Source organism: Manis javanica, chromosome 3 (genome assembly GCF_040802235.1).
Source record: "Manis javanica isolate MJ-LG chromosome 3, MJ_LKY, whole genome shotgun sequence".
Taxonomy (NCBI): Eukaryota; Metazoa; Chordata; class Mammalia; order Pholidota; family Manidae; genus Manis; species Manis javanica.
This window is the reverse complement of record NC_133158.1, coordinates 84839573-84861922: the sequence shown is the minus strand read 5'-3', so window position 1 is coordinate 84861922 and position 22350 is coordinate 84839573. Positions and strand designations below refer to the sequence as shown.

General features: G+C 33.8%; 1 protein-coding gene across 1 annotated transcript in view; it reads right to left on the bottom strand.

Annotated features, from left to right (window-relative positions):
- Nucleotides 1–254: 254 nt before the first annotated feature.
- Nucleotides 255–22350, bottom strand: part of PROS1 (protein S) — a 58041-nt gene continuing 35945 nt past the window's right edge. Inside the window, exons 8-15 of the mRNA XM_037001654.2 lie at nucleotides 21141–21262; nucleotides 19225–19340; nucleotides 16178–16367; nucleotides 11060–11227; nucleotides 9582–9750; nucleotides 6717–6865; nucleotides 4559–4784; nucleotides 255–1645 (exon numbers count right to left, since the gene is read on the bottom strand). Of these exons, the coding sequence (XP_036857549.2) occupies nucleotides 1485–1645; nucleotides 4559–4784; nucleotides 6717–6865; nucleotides 9582–9750; nucleotides 11060–11227; nucleotides 16178–16367; nucleotides 19225–19340; nucleotides 21141–21262 (1301 nt within the window). The 3' untranslated portion in view covers nucleotides 255–1484. The remainder of the gene's footprint in view (nucleotides 1646–4558; nucleotides 4785–6716; nucleotides 6866–9581; nucleotides 9751–11059; nucleotides 11228–16177; nucleotides 16368–19224; nucleotides 19341–21140; nucleotides 21263–22350) is intronic.

Genomic DNA, 22350 nt, shown 5'->3' with positions numbered 1-22350 from the left:
CATTTTTCCCTTTCTTTTTTTAAAAAAATTTTTCATATACTTTCAGTTTTTCCACTTCCTCCTTTTCTTATACCAGCATAATATCAATTGTTGATTGATGAAAATGCATCACCCACAGTACGCAGTGGTAACTGGGAAAGAAATCACATCCAGTAAGACGATCTAGCACAATTTCTGGCATGTGTCCAACACTCAATACATGTTCTTCTGCTTTTCTTCCCTTTCTGAGCTCTGGTCGACAACTCAACCACAACTACTGATCAAATGTTTGAGCTTTATTATCTTCCAATTCAAGAAGAGTTCATGTATATTCTGCGATTTTATGTTCTAGTCAAAGAGTTGATAGAATATAGATATTGTAATAGATAAAAATTTTCAAATAACACCAATTTGTTAGGTTTTACACAATATAAAATATCTATAGTGGGAATAAGTTCATTTTCTAAAACTGTCAGTGAAACATCTGATACACACCTAACGTGAATGGTTAAGTTTGGGGGCAATAAAACTGCCACTTGAAATGTATTACCAACAAGACCACGGAAATCATACCTCCTCTCCTCAAACCACAAGATTGCAGACACAGTATTAACCATGCCCCTCTGTGGTTATCCTCTCATTAAAATCTTCAGTAGTTTTCCTGGTGCCTTTTGTCTTTCAACAATTACTTCTGGCAATTTCCAGTGGTGACTAAAGTTGAATTCAAGGAAAACTCTGAACTTCCACAGTATTCATTCTCTGATTCATTCTTTCCATCACTAGGTTCTGCCTTTTAGAATCTAGAGCGTGCATGACCAACACAGCCAAATTTAAGAAATGATGCCATCCCAGGTTCCACACCCATTCCAACACAAGTGAGTATCTCATCCTCATAAAATCCAATTGCTAACCAGCAAGACTCATGTGCTGCCCTCATGAAAATTCGTTCTACTTGTTTTCTAATTCAAACAAGCTAGGTGAAAGCAAGATAAAGCCAAAACTGGTCGCCCTGAGGAAGTAAAGCCTTCCATTCAATTCATTCTTAGTAGACCACTGACGCCTTCATTAGGAAAGAACGAAGAACAAAAACAAATAAAATGGTTATCTGCTATGATCAATAGTATTAGTCATATGAACTTCTGTTTGTTCCTTACCTTCCCAGAAAAATAGATATTTAAACACGAGTTCATGATGGTAAAACTAAATTCTACTTTTACAAATATAAAAATGAAGAAATATCATTTGTGGCCAAAAAAGTCAAACTAAAAAATTCTGTGTTTCATTATGTAATTTCTAGACAGCAACAGAAGTAATGATTTTTTAATATGATTCATATAATAAGAGAATCTTGTTTTCTGAAAAAAGGCATTTTTAAAATTCCAGGAAGGTGAAAGTACCACAAAATAATCAATGTCTGCACATTACAGATAAAATTCTTCAGCTATTGAAACAGAACTATATAATTACACACAGAAAAAAAGGTATTATCAGCAGAGAAAAATTCCTTAATAATCATTTGTGTTTTTCCAGATCGATGGACATGAGTGAGCTCTAATATCATTATGTTTAGAAATGGCTTCATCCAGATCCAACTGTACACTGTTAATGCTCACTTCCATACAGCCATTATAAAAGGCATTCACTGGTGTGGCACTGAATGGAACATCTGTAAAAACAGAGTATCAAAATATTAGCCCAAGACTTTTAGCATCTTTTTTGCTTAGAGTTAAAGGAATTATTCAGACTTCCCATTTCCAACCAAGTTCTGATCCTAAAGGAAAAGCTAACAATGTAATCCTCTTCAATGAATTTGTATTAAGTGACTCATATGTATATAAGATGTTGTGCTTGGCACCAATCACTTCTCTGATTTCATAAACACAATAGTTCCATCCAAACCTAAGGCAGATAAACACACTTTAAAAAAAGTAGAAAAGCACATCTTCTTAGTTGTGATGTTCTACTTTATTATTTTCCTTTAAATATGAGCATCAGCTTAAGCATTGTTGAATCATCCTTTTAACTCCAAATTATAGCTTCTTGGAAATCTGTTTACGATGTCATGATAAATACCTCTCATGATTGCTGGAATGAAAGTGGATTTCTGTATTTTCCAAACACATAGTTTCTTGATGACCATACAATGGCAGCTATGATAGGGGTTTCACTTTTATGTACTATTTGCTGTTCTAAAAATTAATAATTTAATTCTTCAGTGTAGTTTAGAGCCTTTGAGACTTATTACACCTTCATTCTCTTTATCAAAATTAATACTTGGGAATACCCTTGAATTCTTAAGAACGACCTTCATCTTAGAAACATTCATTTCTGTCTATGTTTCCTCTTTTTTTTTTGACATCTCCTCTAGATGAATTTTAATTCCCAATGGATAGTCTTCAGCCCTTATTCTTCTTCAGTACCTTATGCAAAACACATACACCTCAAAATTTCTACCTCTAACTTGCCAATACAGTAAATAAAGCCCATACTTTTCTATGGGCTCATAACTTTTTTTAAGAAACCCTTTCAAGTTTGGCTGGGCATCAGATTATACTACTTTTATAAACATCTTCAGATTCATCAGTTTCCCTTGGTTTTTAATTTATAACATGCAATTGACCATGCCTATTCTGTATATCAATTAATAAATTACCCAACCCAGAATTAACACTCCTAATATCTCAATTTTCAGTTCCCCTTGATTTTTCCTCACTCTTTTCCTAAACACATCTTGCCTGAAGTCAGTCCTCAATGCTGTTGCCAAAGTCCTGAACCACTGAAATTTTGGATGTTGGATGTTTTACTTCTTTTTAACTCTAGACAACAATAGAAGTAATATTTTGAACTCTTTCATTATTTATTTGATTTCCTAAAATTTGCATTCAACTAATTTGTGAATAAAGTAGTAGGTGGATTTCAATATAGAAATTTCACTCATTGAACTTTATTTGTATTTCCTAATAATTAACCATACTAACTACACTAACTGCCTAATAATTAACCATACTAACATAACTATCTGTATCTAACTATCTATTGATAATTTTTATCTATTGGTTACTTATTTCTATTCCCCAAAAACCCAGATAAAATTTCCTTACATAGGAAATTAAGACCCTGAGCAGTTAAATTAACATAATGAAGGTTATTGGAAGTCCAGACATCAGACTCAGAATTCTCCCCATAATAAAACCTGCAAATGGTATTTGAAAATATTTCTAATAACTTTCTGCCTCAATTATTTTTTTGTCATTTGAAGTGAAATGTTGATGCCAATTTAATGAACTAAAGATGAACCTACTTTTCCTCCAGTTTTCCTCATCTTGGTAAGTGGAATCTCCACCCATGCAACTGCTCACAGAAGATACTTCAGATATCTATACTTGCCTATGAATCATGAAATCCTATTAATTTTATATACATCTCCAATCTGTTCACTGAATGACATCTCCACTGCCATCACCTAATTTAGCGGCTTCCTCATCTATAAAATGGGGATAGTGATGGCACCTTCCTCATAGGACTAATCTGAAAATTAAGTGAGCTGATACATTTGAAGCCCTCTGCACAATGCCCAGACTGTTTATTTCACACCATTTGAGGGTGGTATAGTTGCCACTGCTGTTATTATCTCTGCTTCTTCATCTGGACAGTAGCCCCCAACTCATCTCATTCACTCTTGCCTCCCACCTGTCCAGCTCCATCCAACATGCATGGTGGTTTCTTAAATTGTAGTACTGACATGTCACTTCTTTGTCTAAAACTTTAATGATTCCATGGCTCTTATAATAATAAGACACAGATCCCTGAACCAGGTCTAAACCACTCACCCCCAGTTCATAGCCTCATTCTGAACCACCATTCCCCTTGCTCAATATGCCTTCATCATATTGATCTTTTATTTATTTTTCAACTGTATCAGCCTCTTCCTATTTTGCCCACACATGGACCATTTTACTTGCATACTAACTCCACCCCCTACTCCACTGTTTGGTTAAATCATTTAATCCTTCAAATTTATATCTTATTCTTTTCTTCAAAGAGCTTGTTCTGGCCCCCACAATCAAATCAAGTCCCCATTTTCAGGCTCTCAAATCAACCTACACTGTTTCTCCAAGAAGTTATTACAATTTTAATTATTCAGAAATTTTATTAATCAATGGCTCAATGTCTGCCTCTGCCACTGGACTGTAAAAGCCTCAACAGAAGGGATCATATCTTTGTTTATAACTGTGTCCCTAGGGCCTGAGACATAGGTTCTTAATAAATATTGGGTGAATAGCAGATGAACTGAAGAATAAATATTGACTTCACATGACTATTGTAAGGATGAAATGAAATAGTAAATCCTTTCTGGCTAGGATCATTAAAGGAGCAGAAACTGGTTAGTTTTAGTTCAGCATTAAAAAAATTAAACAAAATACATGATTAAAATTCAGTACAAGTCCCCCCAAAAGACTAATGGTTACTAGAATTTTGTCTTCCCTTCTGATACTGTTTACTTAAATTACATATTTAAAATACTACCCATTTGAATAAAAATGTACTTTTTAAAACTGAAGAAAAAGTAAGCAGATACCTGGAAGCCCAGCCAGGTAAGTGGTCACTGTTCCTTTCATTGCTTTGTCCAAGATGGCAAGCTGTCTTTGAAGGTCTTCTGAGTAGACAGTATGTTTTTCAAATGGAGTCAAGAGCTCCAGATTGTTTCTGTTGACTTTGAATTCCAGGTGGAATTGCTGATCTGTACACAGATATATGGCCTCTATCCGAGATATTACCATATTTTCAACAGATACCAGGATATCCTGATGCACAGAACAAAGACTTAATATATGCAAGTACTAGTTAATGGTAATGCACTTAAGAATCACTTTTGAGGTTTTGAAGTTCAAAATAGGTGAAACAGATTAAGGGGGAAAAAGCTAGTGAGAAGCTTGATATCTTGATCTGGGTGCTGGTTACATGAATGTATATAGCACATCAAAATTCACTGTGCTATACACTAAGATTTGTGTATTTTATTGTACATACCTCAATAAAAAAAAGGAAAAACAAAAAAACAAAACCTGAATTTCAATGATAAAAAGAGTATGTGCCTCTAAGCCTCAATGAAAAAACTACTAATTATTATAATAATCATAACTTCAGAATATATGTTAGTTTTACAAACTCCAGGCTTAGCTCAGATGTAATAAAATGTATAGTGGCTTCTGAAATTTCAATAAGCCAATGGAACTGTTTTACCAACAGTTGGAATCTGAAGTGGTGTCTTAAGCAAAATTTTTCTGTTTTTAAGCCTTCTTATATTCAAAGCTTACATATGACAAAGGAAGTAGTTGAATCACTCTTTTTGTGGAAAAGATTTGGAAAATTTAAAGAGCTGTAGTAAGCACAGGCCAGAAAGATGGAAACTTTTTTGTATGTGCCACATGAGTAATCCTATAGACTTGGGACAAAGTGAGGAGAAAAACTCTGAAATAGTAAAACCAGTGATCAGCAGCAATAAGTTACAGAGTATCTACCAGAAGATTCTCAAAAGAGAAAATGTATTCATTTTGCTGAACTTTTAAACTGCTGGTACACAAAATTACTCAACTTGCTGAAGAGCGATCTATGCATATATCTTACATGGGTGACAAGGAAACAAAAAATAAGAGAAAATAAAATCAAAACTAGGAAGATGGGTATTATGAGATGGTAGAAAGATAGTCTGAGGTGTTTACTTAGGAATCCAAGATACCTATGTTAAGTAAAATCTGCACTTTGCAAACATACGTCTTGAGAAGGCAATCTGACATGCAAAAAGATAAGATTTCCGCTTTGTTTAAAAAAAAGGAAAGCAGGCAAACAAAGCTGAAATCCAAATGTATTAAGCTCCTGTGGTAGACTAGAGAAAAACTCCACAGGATCTTTTTAGGTTGTTTATGCTTAACTACTAGAAACTCCCTGCAATCTCTTTTAAGTTGCAAACAGCATCCCTTTTTATTACTACAGGCATTATTCAATTATACGTCTTTTTAAAAAGCTACAGAGAGCATCCAAGCCAACTTTGGCACAAACGCAAACTTCTTGCTGTAACTTGTTGGAATGCTACGGATAACACATGCACAGAACTTTAAGCCTCTAATAGAAGGCTGAATAATACAGATCTTCTGATAATTCTCATGTTTCCTTTTACCCAAGAGTTTTTTTTCTGTTCTGCCTTCTAATTGCAGATCAGAGTTGCCGGCAAGAAGCCAGGTAGACTGGTTTTAGTTTTCTCTAGTCTTTTGTAATTTACACATGGGAGAAAAGATCAAGAGTGCCACAAAGCACAAAATGTTATAATTAGGCACTGAATTTCCGAGAGTGTATTATAATCAGACTCACTTCTATTTTTTCGTACAGACTAATTCTCACCATACGTCAAGGATTCTAAATGAGGGTGGATCTCTATGTACTCAGGGAAGGCGCCAAGCAGCCTGTGTGTGGGTCTGCCTCATTTTAGCGACAGATGTAATAGGGCTTTCCAGTTTCTCTCCTTTATTTCCTGGTTCAGACTTTTGAAATAAACCAGCAAAAAAGTAATAGTAATGGACATTTATACAGTCCTTAATGGTGTGCTGGAGACTGCCAAATACTCCACAGAAGCTACCTCATTTAATCTTCAAAAGAGCAGTGTGAGGTAAGTACTCTAATATAGGCATCTTACAGATTTAAAAAACAGCCAAGGATCAAAAGGTTTACACTAAAGTTACCTGAAGATTTTGGGAGGCAGAGTCCACCAGGGACAAGGCAAAGGGCACCGTGCTACCGGAAACCAAGGCAAACAGAACCCCGGTGCCCGCAGATGGGCGGATATCCATGGACACATTTACTTGCCAACCCTCAGTATTGGATACATTATCTGCTTAAACAATGAAAGAGAAATAGGATCAATGTACTCTGAAAGGACACCAGAAGGAATGACTTCAATCTTATTAATACTCAAAGCCATTTTTGTGCAACGCTAACGATTTTAGTTCTTTTTTTCTCAATGACCTCTATAATCTAGGCAACACAAAAGAGAAAAATTGTTTTAAATACAGATAAGAAAAACATAAATGGATCCCCATGCTTCTGCTCTTCTTCCTAGAATAGAATTCTGGATAGTGGTGATAGTGGTGTTTAGGATTATTATGAATTTTCCCCTTTTGTTCTTTCACAGGTCTTCCTTCTGCCTTGCATATTCGCCACTATTCAACTCTCAGAATGGTCCTATCTGAAAGTTCACCTTTATAAGGGTGTTTGACAAATTTATTGTAATATTTCTCAGGAAAAACTTTGGAACATCTGCCACCACTCCATCAGAAGAAGTCAGGTTAGAGCAGTGGGGATGAAAATATGATTATATTCATATGTGAGTTGGTAGCTGATAGAAGAGAAATATTCTGACATAAATAGTTAACTTTGAAATTCTAAAAGAAACTCTTCTATGATTCTCTTGTCATAATACTTAACATTCTTTGTCTTAATGACTAAATTAATTGCCTACTCCACTGGAGGGCAAGCTCTGCATGTCTCTGCTGTCACTTTGCTTTATAGAATAGTCACTCGACAAATATTTGTTGAGCTAATATGTTTCCTAAAAATATTAATTCACAATCTGAATGAAGACTTCCTGATTTATATGAAGTATTATATAACAACAACCCAATACCACTTGAAGGCTTTGAAAAGGTGAATGTGAATGGAGAAAATAATTCTCCTTTGATGAGATGTTCTTCCATTTAGCTACATCTAATCCTATTACATTATTCATTATAATCCTTTAATTCCCACCAAGAGGAAAAAAATGTGTGTATGTATGTGTGTGTATACATGTAAATATAAATATATATAATTTTCAAACTAAAATGAATATCCAAATGTACATAAATTATAATGTAACATTAAATATTAATTAAAAAGTAGGTCACTTTTAGGTTATTTTAGGTTATCCATGATACAACTAATTACTTATGAAAGTAATTTTCCTCAGAGATATTTTTAGTTTGAACAAATTATTGAGAGCCTAATTTTTTCCTATATTCAATCATTAACCTAATTAAAAACATTTTTTTTAAAAAGCTTTCAGATACACAAGAGAGCTAAAATTAAAGACAGTGTATTAATTTATGTTAGGAAAACACAAAGTACTAGTGTAAGATTCTTCCTTAAAACTGTAGTAGTACTTTTTCAGGTGGCAAATAAACACATTTAAAATACAATTTTTTCTTAAAGCAGACACACAAGATTAACATTAACTTTATAATACAAAGTATTAGTAACTCAAATAATGAACTCCTGGAAATATTATTTGTAAAGGTAAAAACCTGGGGTCAGTAAGTCTAGGCAAGACTTACTGCTGTATTTAGATGGTAGAAAATTGGAAGCAGTATTGTCCTCATCCTTGTAACAACAGCAAAACACCACTTATCTACATAATCACAACTTCTCTCAAAGTATCAAAGAGCTGAAGTTGCAGAGCAACTAACTAGAACACTAAAGAAAGACAGGTGCTTCCAAGGAGAGGCAGGAGGAGAGCACTTTCTTACCCAAGGCTAAAACTTTTTTTTGTGGTGGGAAAAGGGACAGTGAAAAGCCCACAACCATGAGACCCAGGGACACAACACCTGCTGAAGACTGAATCTGTACCAGAACCTTGGAGAATGCTCCTGTGAGCCCCCAGACCCCTCTACCATGCTAGCAAATGGCAAGAAACAAGTAAGCACACTCTTCTGAGGTGAGGCAAGACCAATGAGAGCCAATTTCTTGAGGCATATCATGAAAGAAATACTAAAGCTGATGATGAATAGATCAATTATTAAGAAAAATCCTCTGGCAGACCACCCACTACTCTAGCACGAGATATTATTAAAGGAATTTGAAGGATAATCATAGAAACAAGAAAACTAAGCAGCTCAACTCTTTACTAGATTGATTCAACCCACCAAGGACCTTGCACAAGCAGAGCATCCTCATCTCCAGACACAAATATTATTTATCTCAGTTTCTACTATTCTATGTAAGATGCTCATGTTTAAACCAAAAATTATGCAATTAACAAGGTAGCAAGGCAAAACAACACATGGTCAAGAGACAAAACAATTACCATAACCAGATTTAGATATAACTCAGATGGTGGACCTTTCAGACAGGGAATTTAAAATAATTATGATTAATAAGCTGAAGCTGGAAAAGGGGGACATCATGTATGAACAGATAGGAAATTTCAACAGAGAGGTGGACATTTAAGAAATGATCAAATGGAAACACTGGAAATGAAGATGAATCCCTTTAATAAGTAGACTCAATACAACTGAGAAATTGGTAAACCTTAAAATAATTGAATTTACTTAAAATTTATCAGGTTATGTGTCAGTAATCTTTAAATGATTACATAGGTAGATTCAACTATCTTTTTCCCCCACAGTATACTGCAAATATTTTATAAAAAGTATATAACAGTATGAATCAGCCTACCACTATGCCTGGCACATAGTGAGTAGTCCATTATGTTGGCTGAAGAAATTATTGCTGTTTGTTAATGAATAAACTTATTCATTAACAAGAAGAGAGAGATAAAATGGGAAAGCACTTACAGTAATCTATGCCAAACTGAGCAACTCCGGAACCAGGATAGTAGGAACCCTTTTCCACAGTAACAAGACAATGCTTATTTTGCTTTTCTTGAATGATTTCCTGTACTCCTGAAGCTCCTTGATTCATCAAATTCCAGCCTCGTATACATCCATCTAGACGAGGGTTAATCTAACAAATTAAAATGTAGGTTAAGGAGTGCACTTGAAACTTGAACAAGGCAGACTTGTAGGCACTAAACTGACTGTAGATATAGGTTTTCATTTAGAGGGAAAACCCTTTTTTTATTGATGTTTTAAAATGTTTAAAATATTTTGGATTTTACCTAATTTTTTTCAATGTGTTCTTTAGCTGAACAGTCTATTTCAGTAAGTGACTTTATGCCACAACAGACCTCCACTGGGATCCTAATGGTTTTCAACATCTCAAGCACCACCTGCCTCTCCCAAATAATCCAGAAGTAAATTTACTGCTCTCAAGTTCCATATATGCTTCTAGCTTTGGCCCCTGGGCTCTAAGCTGCTTTCCATTTTTGTTTAATTGCATTTACAACACAGGTTTGTCTTGGCACCAGATGCTAAAATGCTTCAGGAACAAAAGTGTTTGCATATTTTAGTTTCCACCAAAGCATCCAGCCGGACTCAAGACATGCAGTAGCCTTTTCATAAATGATTCTTTTTGAATAATTTATTTTACTTTTAAAATGTCTTGATTTATCAATTTCAAAGGATCGGTATATTCACTCTGACATGGGTTAACTAATTCAGTTTTTATATCATACCACAGAAATCTTTTAGAAGTTAAGGTGAATGAATTGCCGTGAGTGGAAAGATGGATATAAAATAGTAAATATTTAAGTTAAATCAGCAAGTACAATTGGCATGCATATTGCTTCAAATAAAAATTTTAAAACTCTTCAAGACAGTTACTAGTCTCCTTATGAAACCTACTCTGTGGTTATTAAACAAACATCATATTCAGAAAATCATTTATTATATCTAACTTCAATTGATTACAGACTGCAGTTATACTCCCAGCAAAAAAATTTTTTTTAAAGTTCCCCCTTATATGCTATTCTTATCTCCCAAATTTAAATCCCAAAACAGGCTTAAGGAAGTTCTTCGACTGGCTTCTATAAAATAACATACTTTTGGACTCAAATATCTGTATTTATATGCTCAATATCTTAGTACGAACTGTTATGATGCTAACACTGAACTGGCACCTAAGAATTAAAAAAAAAATCAACTTCTCCATAAGTAATGCTGGGGATTTAAATGGGCTCAATAATGCATTCATTTTCTTATTTCCTTAATACAATTTCAAGGGTCACTAATATTTTTCCTTGTTCAATTGAAGTTGTCACAGTTGGTATGTTCAGCAAAATAACTTCTTTTGACTCTCAGCAAAACTTCTTTTCAAATGTATTACAGACAAAAGGCATTCATCCATGATGAACAATATAATCTTGGGTCATTACCGGTCTAATGAGTGCATTCTCCACTTTCGAAGGAAATCCTGCAAAATATACTTTGGTTTCTAGAAATCCATTTGTAGGCTTAAAAAGGCTTCCAGGTTTATTTATGTTCATTATAGCTTCTTTAGCTATTTTTACACTAATACTCTGTTCTAATTCTTCCACAGAGACCTACAATTAAAAACACAAAAATTTGATCAAGTAACCAAACATCACTGCAGTCATTTGACACACTAAGATAGAAAATCCTGTTATTATTCCAGTAAAAGATCTTCCAAAGTAATAATTTTAATGTAATTATCAATTTGTTTCAATCTATTTGAAATGTCAAATTATTATATATTATATACTATAAAGGTATTTATATATTATATATTATATATTAGAAAGGTAATAAAAGTGTGTTTTTAAGTGACAGTACATGATCAAAAATTAAATGAACACCATATTTTAAAGTTAAAAAAAATCAATGTTGCTCTGTTCAATTTAAACATCCAGTTATAATATAATCCTTATATATATTATGTATATTTATATACATCTTAATATATAATCTGTATATATACATTCATACACATCTTAAAAAATATATATAGCAATTTCAGTATGCCGTAAAATTAATAGTTAAAAAAAAAGTTTGTTAAAATCATAATAACTTTAAAGTGTCCTTATTTTGCTATTGTACACATGTGGAGTAAATAATGGAAATAAATTCTTAATATAAATTAAGAGAAATCATTATATCCAGTATTCTCTTCATTACACACAAATTATATTTTACTTCAAAATTCAAAAGTAATTAAGGTCATAAGGAAACATGAGACATAAAATTAAATTGGGTTTTTCCAATTTTATGAGTAGCTTGTATTTTTTTTAAATTTGGAAATGGTGGTAAACAACAATAAAAAAAATCTTCCCGTAAAGGTAATTTGAAGAATGATTGCTGCAATCTTCTCAGGTCCACTGTAGCAATCAAAATGCAAACTCTTCATTTGCAAATCAATAATGGAAGCCAAACAACAGGCATGTTAAAGTACCACTACAGGAAGGAAAAACTATTTTCTAAAGTAAAATTAATTTGGCAACACACAGATTTAAAATCGGTCAATGCTCTGTCCTTAATATAGCCGATAGCAATCATTTTACTTTAATGAGTATTCCTTCCTTGAAAGGTGCTCTTAACTGAGCCTCCAGGACATCAGTCCAGCTTGTTTCTCCTCTACTCTTACTACTCCTTCTCAGTCTCCTTTGCTGGGTCCTCCTCTTCTCAACCACTATAAAGCCAGAGCTCAGATCCCAGACCTTTCCCTCTAGCTATGCAAATATTCTGAAACGTGGGTATGTCGCACTTCAGGGCATTTGGAAAATTTGGGGGTGGGGACACTTAGTTGTTCCAATGAGTAGGAGAAATGGTAGCATTGCAAGTTGCTAAATACCCTGCAACATGCAGGATAGTCATGCAAAATAAATGATAAAATATCTAATATCTAGCAAACCTTCTGAACATCCCTACTGGATTTTCCATGTAGGGTATACTCATGATTATAATGATCTCATTTTGTGTAAAAATATAAAATATTTGTTACAACATTTCAGCATTCACTGAATTTTTCAAGAATGTGATGGTCTTGTAAATCAGTGATATGTTGATGTTTGTTTTGTTTGGATCTTTACCAAGAGTTTCTCAACACTTGGAAAACTACTATTACTGATGGCAATACCATTTATGCACTTGTGGTATTTGAGTTGCCACACAACACCACAGCATAAATCTTCATTTGTAGCTTTCACTTTATTCTATGCATAGGAGCAAAACTTTGACAGTACTATACTTTTACTTGAGCACTTACACACTCAAATATGTATTATTTTCTTTCAGATTACTTTCTTTTATTACCTTAGATAATAATTAGAACATTATATTGGTTTCTTTTAGGAATATATGAAGGTAGCTTACATTATTGATGCATTTCATTATAGGACAGTAAAAGAGCATTACAAATATTTTTGTGCAGTGGATGAGGCAGATTTTAGAACCACAAACTGATGACAACCAGTTTCATGACCTTTAAACTCTTCTTTGTGCTGAATAGTCAAAAATTTCATCACCTTAAATTGAAGGCTGAACCTTAAAAATATATCCAAAATTTGACCAATCTCACCACTCCCACTATCAACAATCCAGTCAAAGCTGCCATCTTCTCTCCACGGGATTATTGCAATCGTCTCATAACCACATATCCTGTTCTATTCTTCCTCTCTCCTATCTAGTTGCCACAAAGACATCAAGTCCCGATCAGAATATCTTTTAACATGCAAATTAGATCATGTCTTTCCTCCATATCATCTAAGGTCTTTCTAAGCATAAAATCTACCTACTCACTACTATCCTAATGGCCCTACAAGATCTTATGCCAGACCACATTTCTGACCTGTCTTACTCTACTGCACCTACACTGACCTTTGTGTTGTTCCTCAGAGACAACAGACATGCCCTCCTGCCTGAGACTCTGCCCTGGCTGCCCATGTGGCACTGATCCATCTTCCCTTGTGTATTTCTCATGACTCGTGCCCTTAAGTCTCCTGTCAGATGTAATCTCACCAGAGATGACTTTCCTGACCCCACCTGCACACTAACCACTATCATGCTCTATTGCCTGGCCTTGCTTTTCTTTTTCCCCATAACATTACTAACTGTCTGACTATTCACACACTTGTGGTTTTCTTCCCACCACTAGAATGCAAGCTCTGTGACAGCACTGACGTTGTTTAATTCACTGTTGTGTCCTTACCACTGGAAGACGCAATAGCACATAAAGTGCTTAATAAATATTTTGCAGAATGAATGAAATTATGAAACAAATTACATATTTCCTACCAATGTTAGGATTATACCCAAATATGAGATATAATAATCACTTATGAAGTAAGTGATTAATTTATTTGTATGGGTTATTGTCATTCTAACTACTTAATAATTATACATTCTATTTTATTTATCTGAATTACAAAAGAATTTTAAGATATACATTTTAATTTTAATTTCTGATTTTAAAGGATTTTATTTAAAATTTTAAAATAACTTAAGATTTGTGAAACAATTTCTATCAAATGAATAGTCCCACTTACAGTTTAACAACTCTATTAAAATGTAAACTTAAAATATTTATTTTAAATCATTTCTGTGCTGCATTAATTTGTTTGAAACAGTATAATTTATTAAGAAACCATCAAGATTATAAGTGAGTAAAAATATCATGCAGGAATACAGTTAAAAGAGATGGAATAAGAAAAGAGATCCTACTTATATGGCAGGGATAACAATTCATAAATTGTTTAAATATTGAATTAAGAATTTAAGAAAAACAGCCATTACCAAATTCATTACCACCTTAAAGTTTTTCTGACTTGCTTATTGTTCTTAAATTTTATTTTTTATATAAAACTGTGTTCAGTTTATAAAGGGAGGTTTTTGTACTTTAATTAAAACATGGACATATTTTAATTAAAGGGTTTTATTTAATAACAGTTTCTCTTCAACAAGGATCATAAATTAAGAGACAAAAGTATAAAACTGAATGAATAGCTGCCTTATATCCATCCCAGAATTCTGCCTTACACAGTATCATTCATGGAATATTCGTTAGCAAACCGTATCTGCAACTCATGATGTTAACCTCCCAGGTAAACATTTACCATCTTTAGAAATATTAGATACTCCCTTAAGATGTACCTAAATTCTCCTTCAAACAGCTGATATTTTCAAATTGTATAAATTCATTGGAAGAAAATTCTGTTGTGCTCTTTTGCTGAAGAAGTTATTTCAGTGATTTTTAGATTGGTGATTTGAGAGACATTGGGCAGTAAAATGTATTCTTTAGCACATTGGAGGAATAGCTCTCTGCATCAAATATTCTAGATATAGATGTAGTAGGAACGATAAAATAGAAGAGCTATACTAATGAGACCATCAGGATAAGTTAGAGAATTTCAGCAATTTCTTTGACAGTTGCATGTGACACTCTGCAAACACTCTTCTTTTAGAGTTAGGAGCCCAAAATCTATGGTTGCCAAAGGACAGAGAGCCCCCTTTTGGTGAGCCTCATCTAATCCAACTGTATTTTATTGCTACTTCTAAAGTAACACATTCCACATTTCATAGTATTAGTTCATAAGGAGCATCAGCTAACACACTGTGAGGTACTAAAAAGCTCAAAGGCAAGGAAAATTTCTTAATATAGTTATAGCGCCTTGACTTAGCACTTTGAAAATGCTCACAAAAAGCATATGGAATATATGACTGCATAAGTGGGTAAATAAAGGGATAAAATAATTCAGTGCTAAGTTCACATAACTTCTCAATGTAGACCTCCTGTCAGCTTCCAAAGGCACAGAAAGGTCTCTCTTGGGTAGCACTTTCTAAGCGGAAGCTGATCATCTTCTCTCATCTAGCCTCTGGTAGCAATGACTTTCTTGCAGAAAATAATTCTCCCCACTAGAAATGAGCAGTAATTCCTTCTCCAAGAAAAGTTCCATTTTAATCCAGCTGATCAATGTGCTGTTCTTGATTATTAAAATAAAGGCTCATTAGTATTAGGGATTAGTATTAGGAAAATGCTACCTCCTCAAGCACTCTGTTGGTTACTGGCTAGTGCATACTGTTATTCAAATAGATTATTTATACATATGCTAATATTTAAAATTGAATTACTTGTTTTGATTTTATTAGTATGTGTATTTCTTTTTCATTTAAAAAATATTGGTGGCTATCTAGTGTGTTGTCCTTGTTCGGTGGTATCTCTGCATAAAGTGTTATGCCTACTAAGACCTGTAGGGGACACACTACTGTTTACTCAAAGACAGCCACGAAAAAAGGTAGAAAGTTAATGACAGAGCAGTTTAAGCAAATAACTAAAAAAAACTTCAGTTATAGGAAACCCTAAATAAATTTAGTGAAGTTATAATTTCTCAGGCCATTTCAAGGGTTTACAGCGCATACAATATGCTCCATATAACATCAGATAAACCCAACCCGTATTTGGTTTGGTGTCACTATAAAACTAAATTATTAATGATTTATACAAACTGTGTCAAAGTGGGAAGATTCTTTATAAAACATACCGTATTCCATAGACCATCATTAATAACTTTTCCTCCAGTTGTGATTTTGGTTGTATATTCATTCTTAAACTGAATTTCAATCTTTCCATTACGAAGTGCAATTAGAAACCAAGCTGAGTGATCAAGAGATTCTGCATACAGGATAACACCTTCTGAATCATATGTCCGGAAATCAAATTCAGCTGAAAATCTAAACAATGGACAAAGATAGAACCTTAATAGTGAGATATATGGAAGGTTCAATGTATTACTCTTTTTTTCTGGGATTGGCAAACAGCAATATGCTGATGAAGTCAACTCTTTCCTTCTTTATCTGGAATTAATAAAAGAGAAGGGCAGGATTAGACTGTTCCTGTATTATATCTGACTCCATGTATGTTTAAAATCAAGTTGTTATATTTTCTTGCTTGTTCTTGGAGTCCTTTTTCCAAGTGAACAGATGCTTTCACAATTTTTCTTCTTTTCCTGGCATTTGTTTTGAAGGCATTCTTTCAAATGCTGGAATTAATACACATGTACAAATATTAGACATATCATAACTCTCCTGGAGCCGTTTAGACACTATATGATCTGACATTTAGATTCCTTTTTTTTTCCTATGCCCGTAAGTGATTAGTAAAAGATGTTACAATTTCATGATTGGTTTATCCATCAAAAGGCATATTTTCCCTATGATTTCATATACGTCAGGAAGAAATCACTCACAGAAATACACAAGATACGCATCTGGATGATTGCAAACAAAATTAAGGCTTCGTGTGTGGTAAGGAAGGTAAAGTCAAAAACTTTAAAATATATCTGTTAGCTTGATTTCAAAACCTCTTCAAAACTCAAGTTGCATAAATCACTATAGTACAATACATAAAAGGAGAGCTTGAAAGATAGAGCTGAGCCATGTGTTTGGGAGTATCCGGGCTCTGGCAATGCCTATTGTTATTAAGACTCTGGACATACAGATAGCTATTATAGTGGAGGAAAAAATCTTAGGGATGCTGGATTAAAAAATAACATGTATTGATTTGGTGCCTATGACAATTTAATGAGAAAGTGTCAGCATTAAACTTCCAAAGGACCAGCAAATCAAAATGATTGAAAATGACAAACAGGGAATAAGAAAAATAGTTGTATAAATATTTGGCATTCAAGTTAAGTGAAAATAAAGGTAATTCAAGCCAAAAAGTCAGGACTTCAGATAATAGTAAAACTAAGTAAAGTAGGAAAGAACCCCACACCCTTATTCCCATATCTAACCATATCTAAGAGTAATAGTACTAGTGGCACCATTTGTAATAGGACACATATCTAACCTCAATGAAATAAATAAAAACTGATAAGATTTTTTTTAATCTTTAGAATTCTAAGGAAATATTCTAAAGAGGTAAATGTGAAGTAAAGTATGTTGGACAGATAATAATGTAATAGGAATTTATTGAACTCATATTATTTTATAACAAAACCATTTGCTCAGAATAAGGACTTCTATTCTCTTTCCTAATCCTCACATTTTGCTGATGTGAAGCACATGTTATCTTTCCAAAACTGAAATCTGTGTATGCTCAGGATCTTCCAGAAGTTGATCCTGTTATGGAGATCATTTCCTTCTCTTTGTAAAATTATGCTAAACCCGTCCATTCAAAGAGTCCTGTTCCGCATACTTTCTGTCTGGAATACATCAGCACATTGATTCATTACATTGGGGAACACTTCGTTCTTTTTCAGAAGTAACGTAGAGTGAAAAAGAAGAGCGAAGTTGTTAACTTTTGGGTAGAGTAAGTGTTTGATCATGGGGAGCAGGGCTGAAGGAATTTGTAGAAAAAAGAAAATCAACAAAGTGTTAGTTGGTGTTTGTGTTGGTTACACAGGTGGCAGTTTATAAAAATTCATCAAGCTACACATTGAAGATAGACGTATGTTTCTGTATAAATATTATACTTCAGTAAAAGTTTAAATAAATAATAAATGAATAAATAATACAGACAAAAACATTTATTTGGCCAACTGTGAATTGTAGTGAGAAATGAATACACCTGAAGGTACCTGAATGTATACAATAAACTTCTTTTTCTCTCTCCTTCTCATAATCCTTATAGCCAGAAAGTGTCTCCAATTTTTACCACTGGAAGATATTATTTGCTCTAAGATGTTAAAGGGGAAAACCAGGTCTTGAGGGAGAAAGGAGCATTGAAGAAGCACAATTATATCAGTGAATCTTAGAATGAATTTCAATGTTCCTTAATGAGAAGATTTCTATGAATTTAGTTGAATTATGTAATAAATAATTAATATACCTAATGAATTAAATTCTAAATATGCATATTATCTGATTAAAATACTTCAAAATTTGTACTCAAAATCAGTCTCAAACATGTTTCCTTTCCATTATTCTGATAAAATTCCTATTTTTTTCTAGTTTCAACAATGTATGGCTCTGAGAATATTTGATAATTAAAGCAGAATCATGGCTCTAAAACATAACCACTCCTTCCCTTAAGTGAACCTAACTAAAGGAAAAAAAAGAGCAGACTTAGGTACTCAGATAGTCAACAAAAACTAACTGTAAGAATAGCAGAAAGACACTTCATCGACTAAAATTACGTGATGTGTTTCTTTAAAACACCACTGAAGCAATCTTAGGAATTTCCCTTAATAATTATGGATATAACTATACTCAAAAAGCAACACTTTGAATATTAAGCATTACTTAGTTTTTATAACATGTATAAAGAAAAATGAAAATTTCAGAAATATATTAAGTTTACTGTCCCAACTTCTTAGTAAATATGTATTCACTAGAAAAGGAAGAATGATGGATTATAGTAAAATGATCATTGGAGAAGGTCAGCCTAGAATGACCCCAGATGGTTCTAGCATGAAAATTACATGTGTGAAGGAGTGAATTAACTTTAGGTTTCCCCCAATCATCTGATTGATTATATACCTAAATTATCAGATTACTAATGCAATTTTGTACATTTCAAATCTTTTCAGTCTTTCTCCTGTCCTTAACAGCTTACCTCTAGAAATTATCATCGACATTGGTACCTCACCTGGTGATTTCCGGCAAACGAAATTTTAAATATAAAACAACCCCTACAAACTGCTCTGCCAAGTAAAGTAATTCAAAATTTTTGTCAAGGTTCAAGGGAAGGCACACTGGAACAGCCTGGAGAAAAGAAAACAAAACAAATAAACAAAACACATAGGTTACAGCTTGCTGTTTGTGCTGGGTAATGCAGCCTTTCCCTGGTTCCTAGAGTCCTTGTCAAATGTATCCTCTTAGATGCACTAAAATAAATTAATAAAACCCATGATATTAATAAAGCAATACCTTTTACTTCCCTATGTAGTCCATTTGTATGATCTCCAAGAATATATTTAGTCTTATCTAATATGTGTGACTTTATATTTTTGTCTTTAAATTTCCTTTGCAAATCTTGGTCCAAAACACAACTTTTTCTTCCACTAACAACATGTATCCCCTTAATTACTGCAAGTAGTATGCCTTCCATGAATTGTATCAGAAAATTAGCTTTATTTGGAGTCAGAAATCATGAAAAACTCACGAATAAGTAATGTAACAATAAATAGCACCTCTTTCACTCGCTCATTTACTAAGTGAAAGTATTCTGAACAAAAATATGCTATCTAGATAGTAAAAGAAATGCTGGAAAAACCTGGATGGGATAAATCTAAATTAAGATAAAATTTTAACCTCCAAAGAATTCATTAAAAAGTGATTTATAGTCATTACATCTATTATCAAGTATTTTTTTTCTAAGAAAACTAAACATTGAAATGGAAAAAAAATTTAGGCATAAGTGCTTGGATATGTGCACAGGGTTATTTTGGTTGGGGAGGTCAGAGGGAGAACTGTGTACATAGCACTTTCCAGAAATAACATCTGATTTCCTCTTAGAATGTCAATAAATCTATTCCAAGTTAGAGGGTGATGTGTAACCACAACAAATACTGAAATAACAAGAGACTAAATTATAGAATAGATATTCACTCAGCCTGGTAGTTCATTTAAGTACTACATATGCTCAGTAGCTTGCCTTAACCTTCCTTTACCAAGTAGGTAGCATAATATCAAATGTTACAATTTTGGGACATACACAGTTTTGGTTTGGTAACAGATATATATGGAGGGATGAGTGTACACACACTTAAATCATTATTTCTGTGTTGTTTTGTTTATTGTCTGCCTCATATTCATATAAAATTTCACCTTCACTTGTAAAAAGTAAAAGAGATGCAAGAATTGGACTAACAACCACTAACATATGATCCTTATGTAGGACAAAAACAACTTCAGATGCTGAGTTACTTATTTCAATGAAGGCAAAACTAGGACCTGACCCTAACATTTAATTTGTGGGTCAATCATTAATTAAATTCAAGTAACTAAAAGCAAGCTGAGAGATTAAGATGAACAAAATCGACCTCTCTGAATTCTGATATACCTAACCCCTGCTAAATCCTATTCTAACAGTTATTTCCACCCAAGATTTTATGAGCACTCTTGTAAGTACTAACATGCTTGAGGCATGATCAAACATGTCAGGGTGGAACAAAGAAAAGTAGACACTGGAAAATGTTTCCACTAAAGTTTCTATGGAGGAGTGTTTTTCTCACAAAGAGAAGCATAAACCTCATCTTTTTTTTAGTTTCATTAATAAATATATACTTTGCATTTTCTGACTGTACAGGCTATATAGGTGAGCATTTTCTGAGCTGTGACCCTGCAGCCTTTTTTTTAACCCAGCCACTGATTATCCTCCCCCCCATGTTTATAACTTACATGACCATATTTAGTGAAAAGACTTTGATTCATTGCCTGCTTTGACTTATAGCAATTATGTGGAATATTATATTTCCCGACTTATGTCAGCTGTGTGGAAATAAGTACCTTGGTCTTTCATTTTAGAAAAGAGATGGGAAGTTGAGCATTGCGAAATGTTACCTCACAACTCTTCTGATCTTGTGCAAGTTTGAATCCTTTCTTCCCATCACAATAACATGAGTAACCTCCAGGGTAATTGACACACAGCTGAGCACATATGTTCTCAGAGCATTCATCCACGTCTAGGGCAAAAGAGAACATAAATCTTAGTATCTTCAAAATGTTCACTCCAACGGGAGTATTCGGACTGTAGTGTGAGATAATCAAAGAAAATAGATCCTTAATGAAAAAGCCTCTGTGACATCAAATCACAGTTCAGCACTGGGCATGGAAATTTAAAAGAGTTGCAGTGGGAATTTCAGGCATGAAATAATACATTTAAAGTATAGTTTTTAGTAATTAATAATTAATAAAAATATAAAAGTTATACTAATTGTCTGATTTTTTTTCTTTAAAGGAAAAAAAGACCAGAAGTCTCAAGTTAACTGTCATTTCTGACTATATGAATTCCACTGAGACTGCCTCCCAATTCTGGGCTTTGAAGAAGTGGAAGGGAAGGGAAGGAAGAGGAAGAAGTGGGAAGGGCAGAAAATGTTAGGCAGGAAAATAGATGTAAGCGGGGTGGAAAGAGAAAAAGGCAGGAAAGTCCTCTAAAAAGACCCAGAGTTAATCAATTCAAACTCAAAAGCCAGGAGTAACTTGGAGTGGAATGTTTGAATGTTCCCCAGATAAAGGAAGGTACCTCAGCATAGCCCATGTCTTTATTGTGTTAATCACGCAGGCCCAGCCATAAACAACATAGTAAAAGACAGGAAGAATTCCATCTTAAAAATAAGATTGCATTTTAATACCCAGGAAGTTAAGAAGTAAGATTCTTAACTTCCTCTTTAGCAAACACACAATAACTCAGCCCACCTTGGGCACTGGGCAGGCAGTCTTGTTTGATATGCTCCCAAACCAAAATACCGGTTACTCCAGGGAGAAATCACAGCCTTAAAGTTCCTTTTGTTAAGTTAATTTAAATATTCAAAGACCACTTAACAAGTCTGCACCCCCAGCCGGTAGTCACATTCCTAAAGAATCCTTAAAAGCAGGTACCCCAATCCTTTCGGGACATTCCTCTCTCTGGGGTCACCCGCACTTAATAGGTGTGGAACCTTTTAATATTAACCTTTTCCCAAACTTTCAGGGGCACCTCTTCTCTAGGGCAGCCCAGACTCCCCTTTCTCCAAGTGTGCTCCTTTTTGGCTTAAATAAACTTCTCACCAAA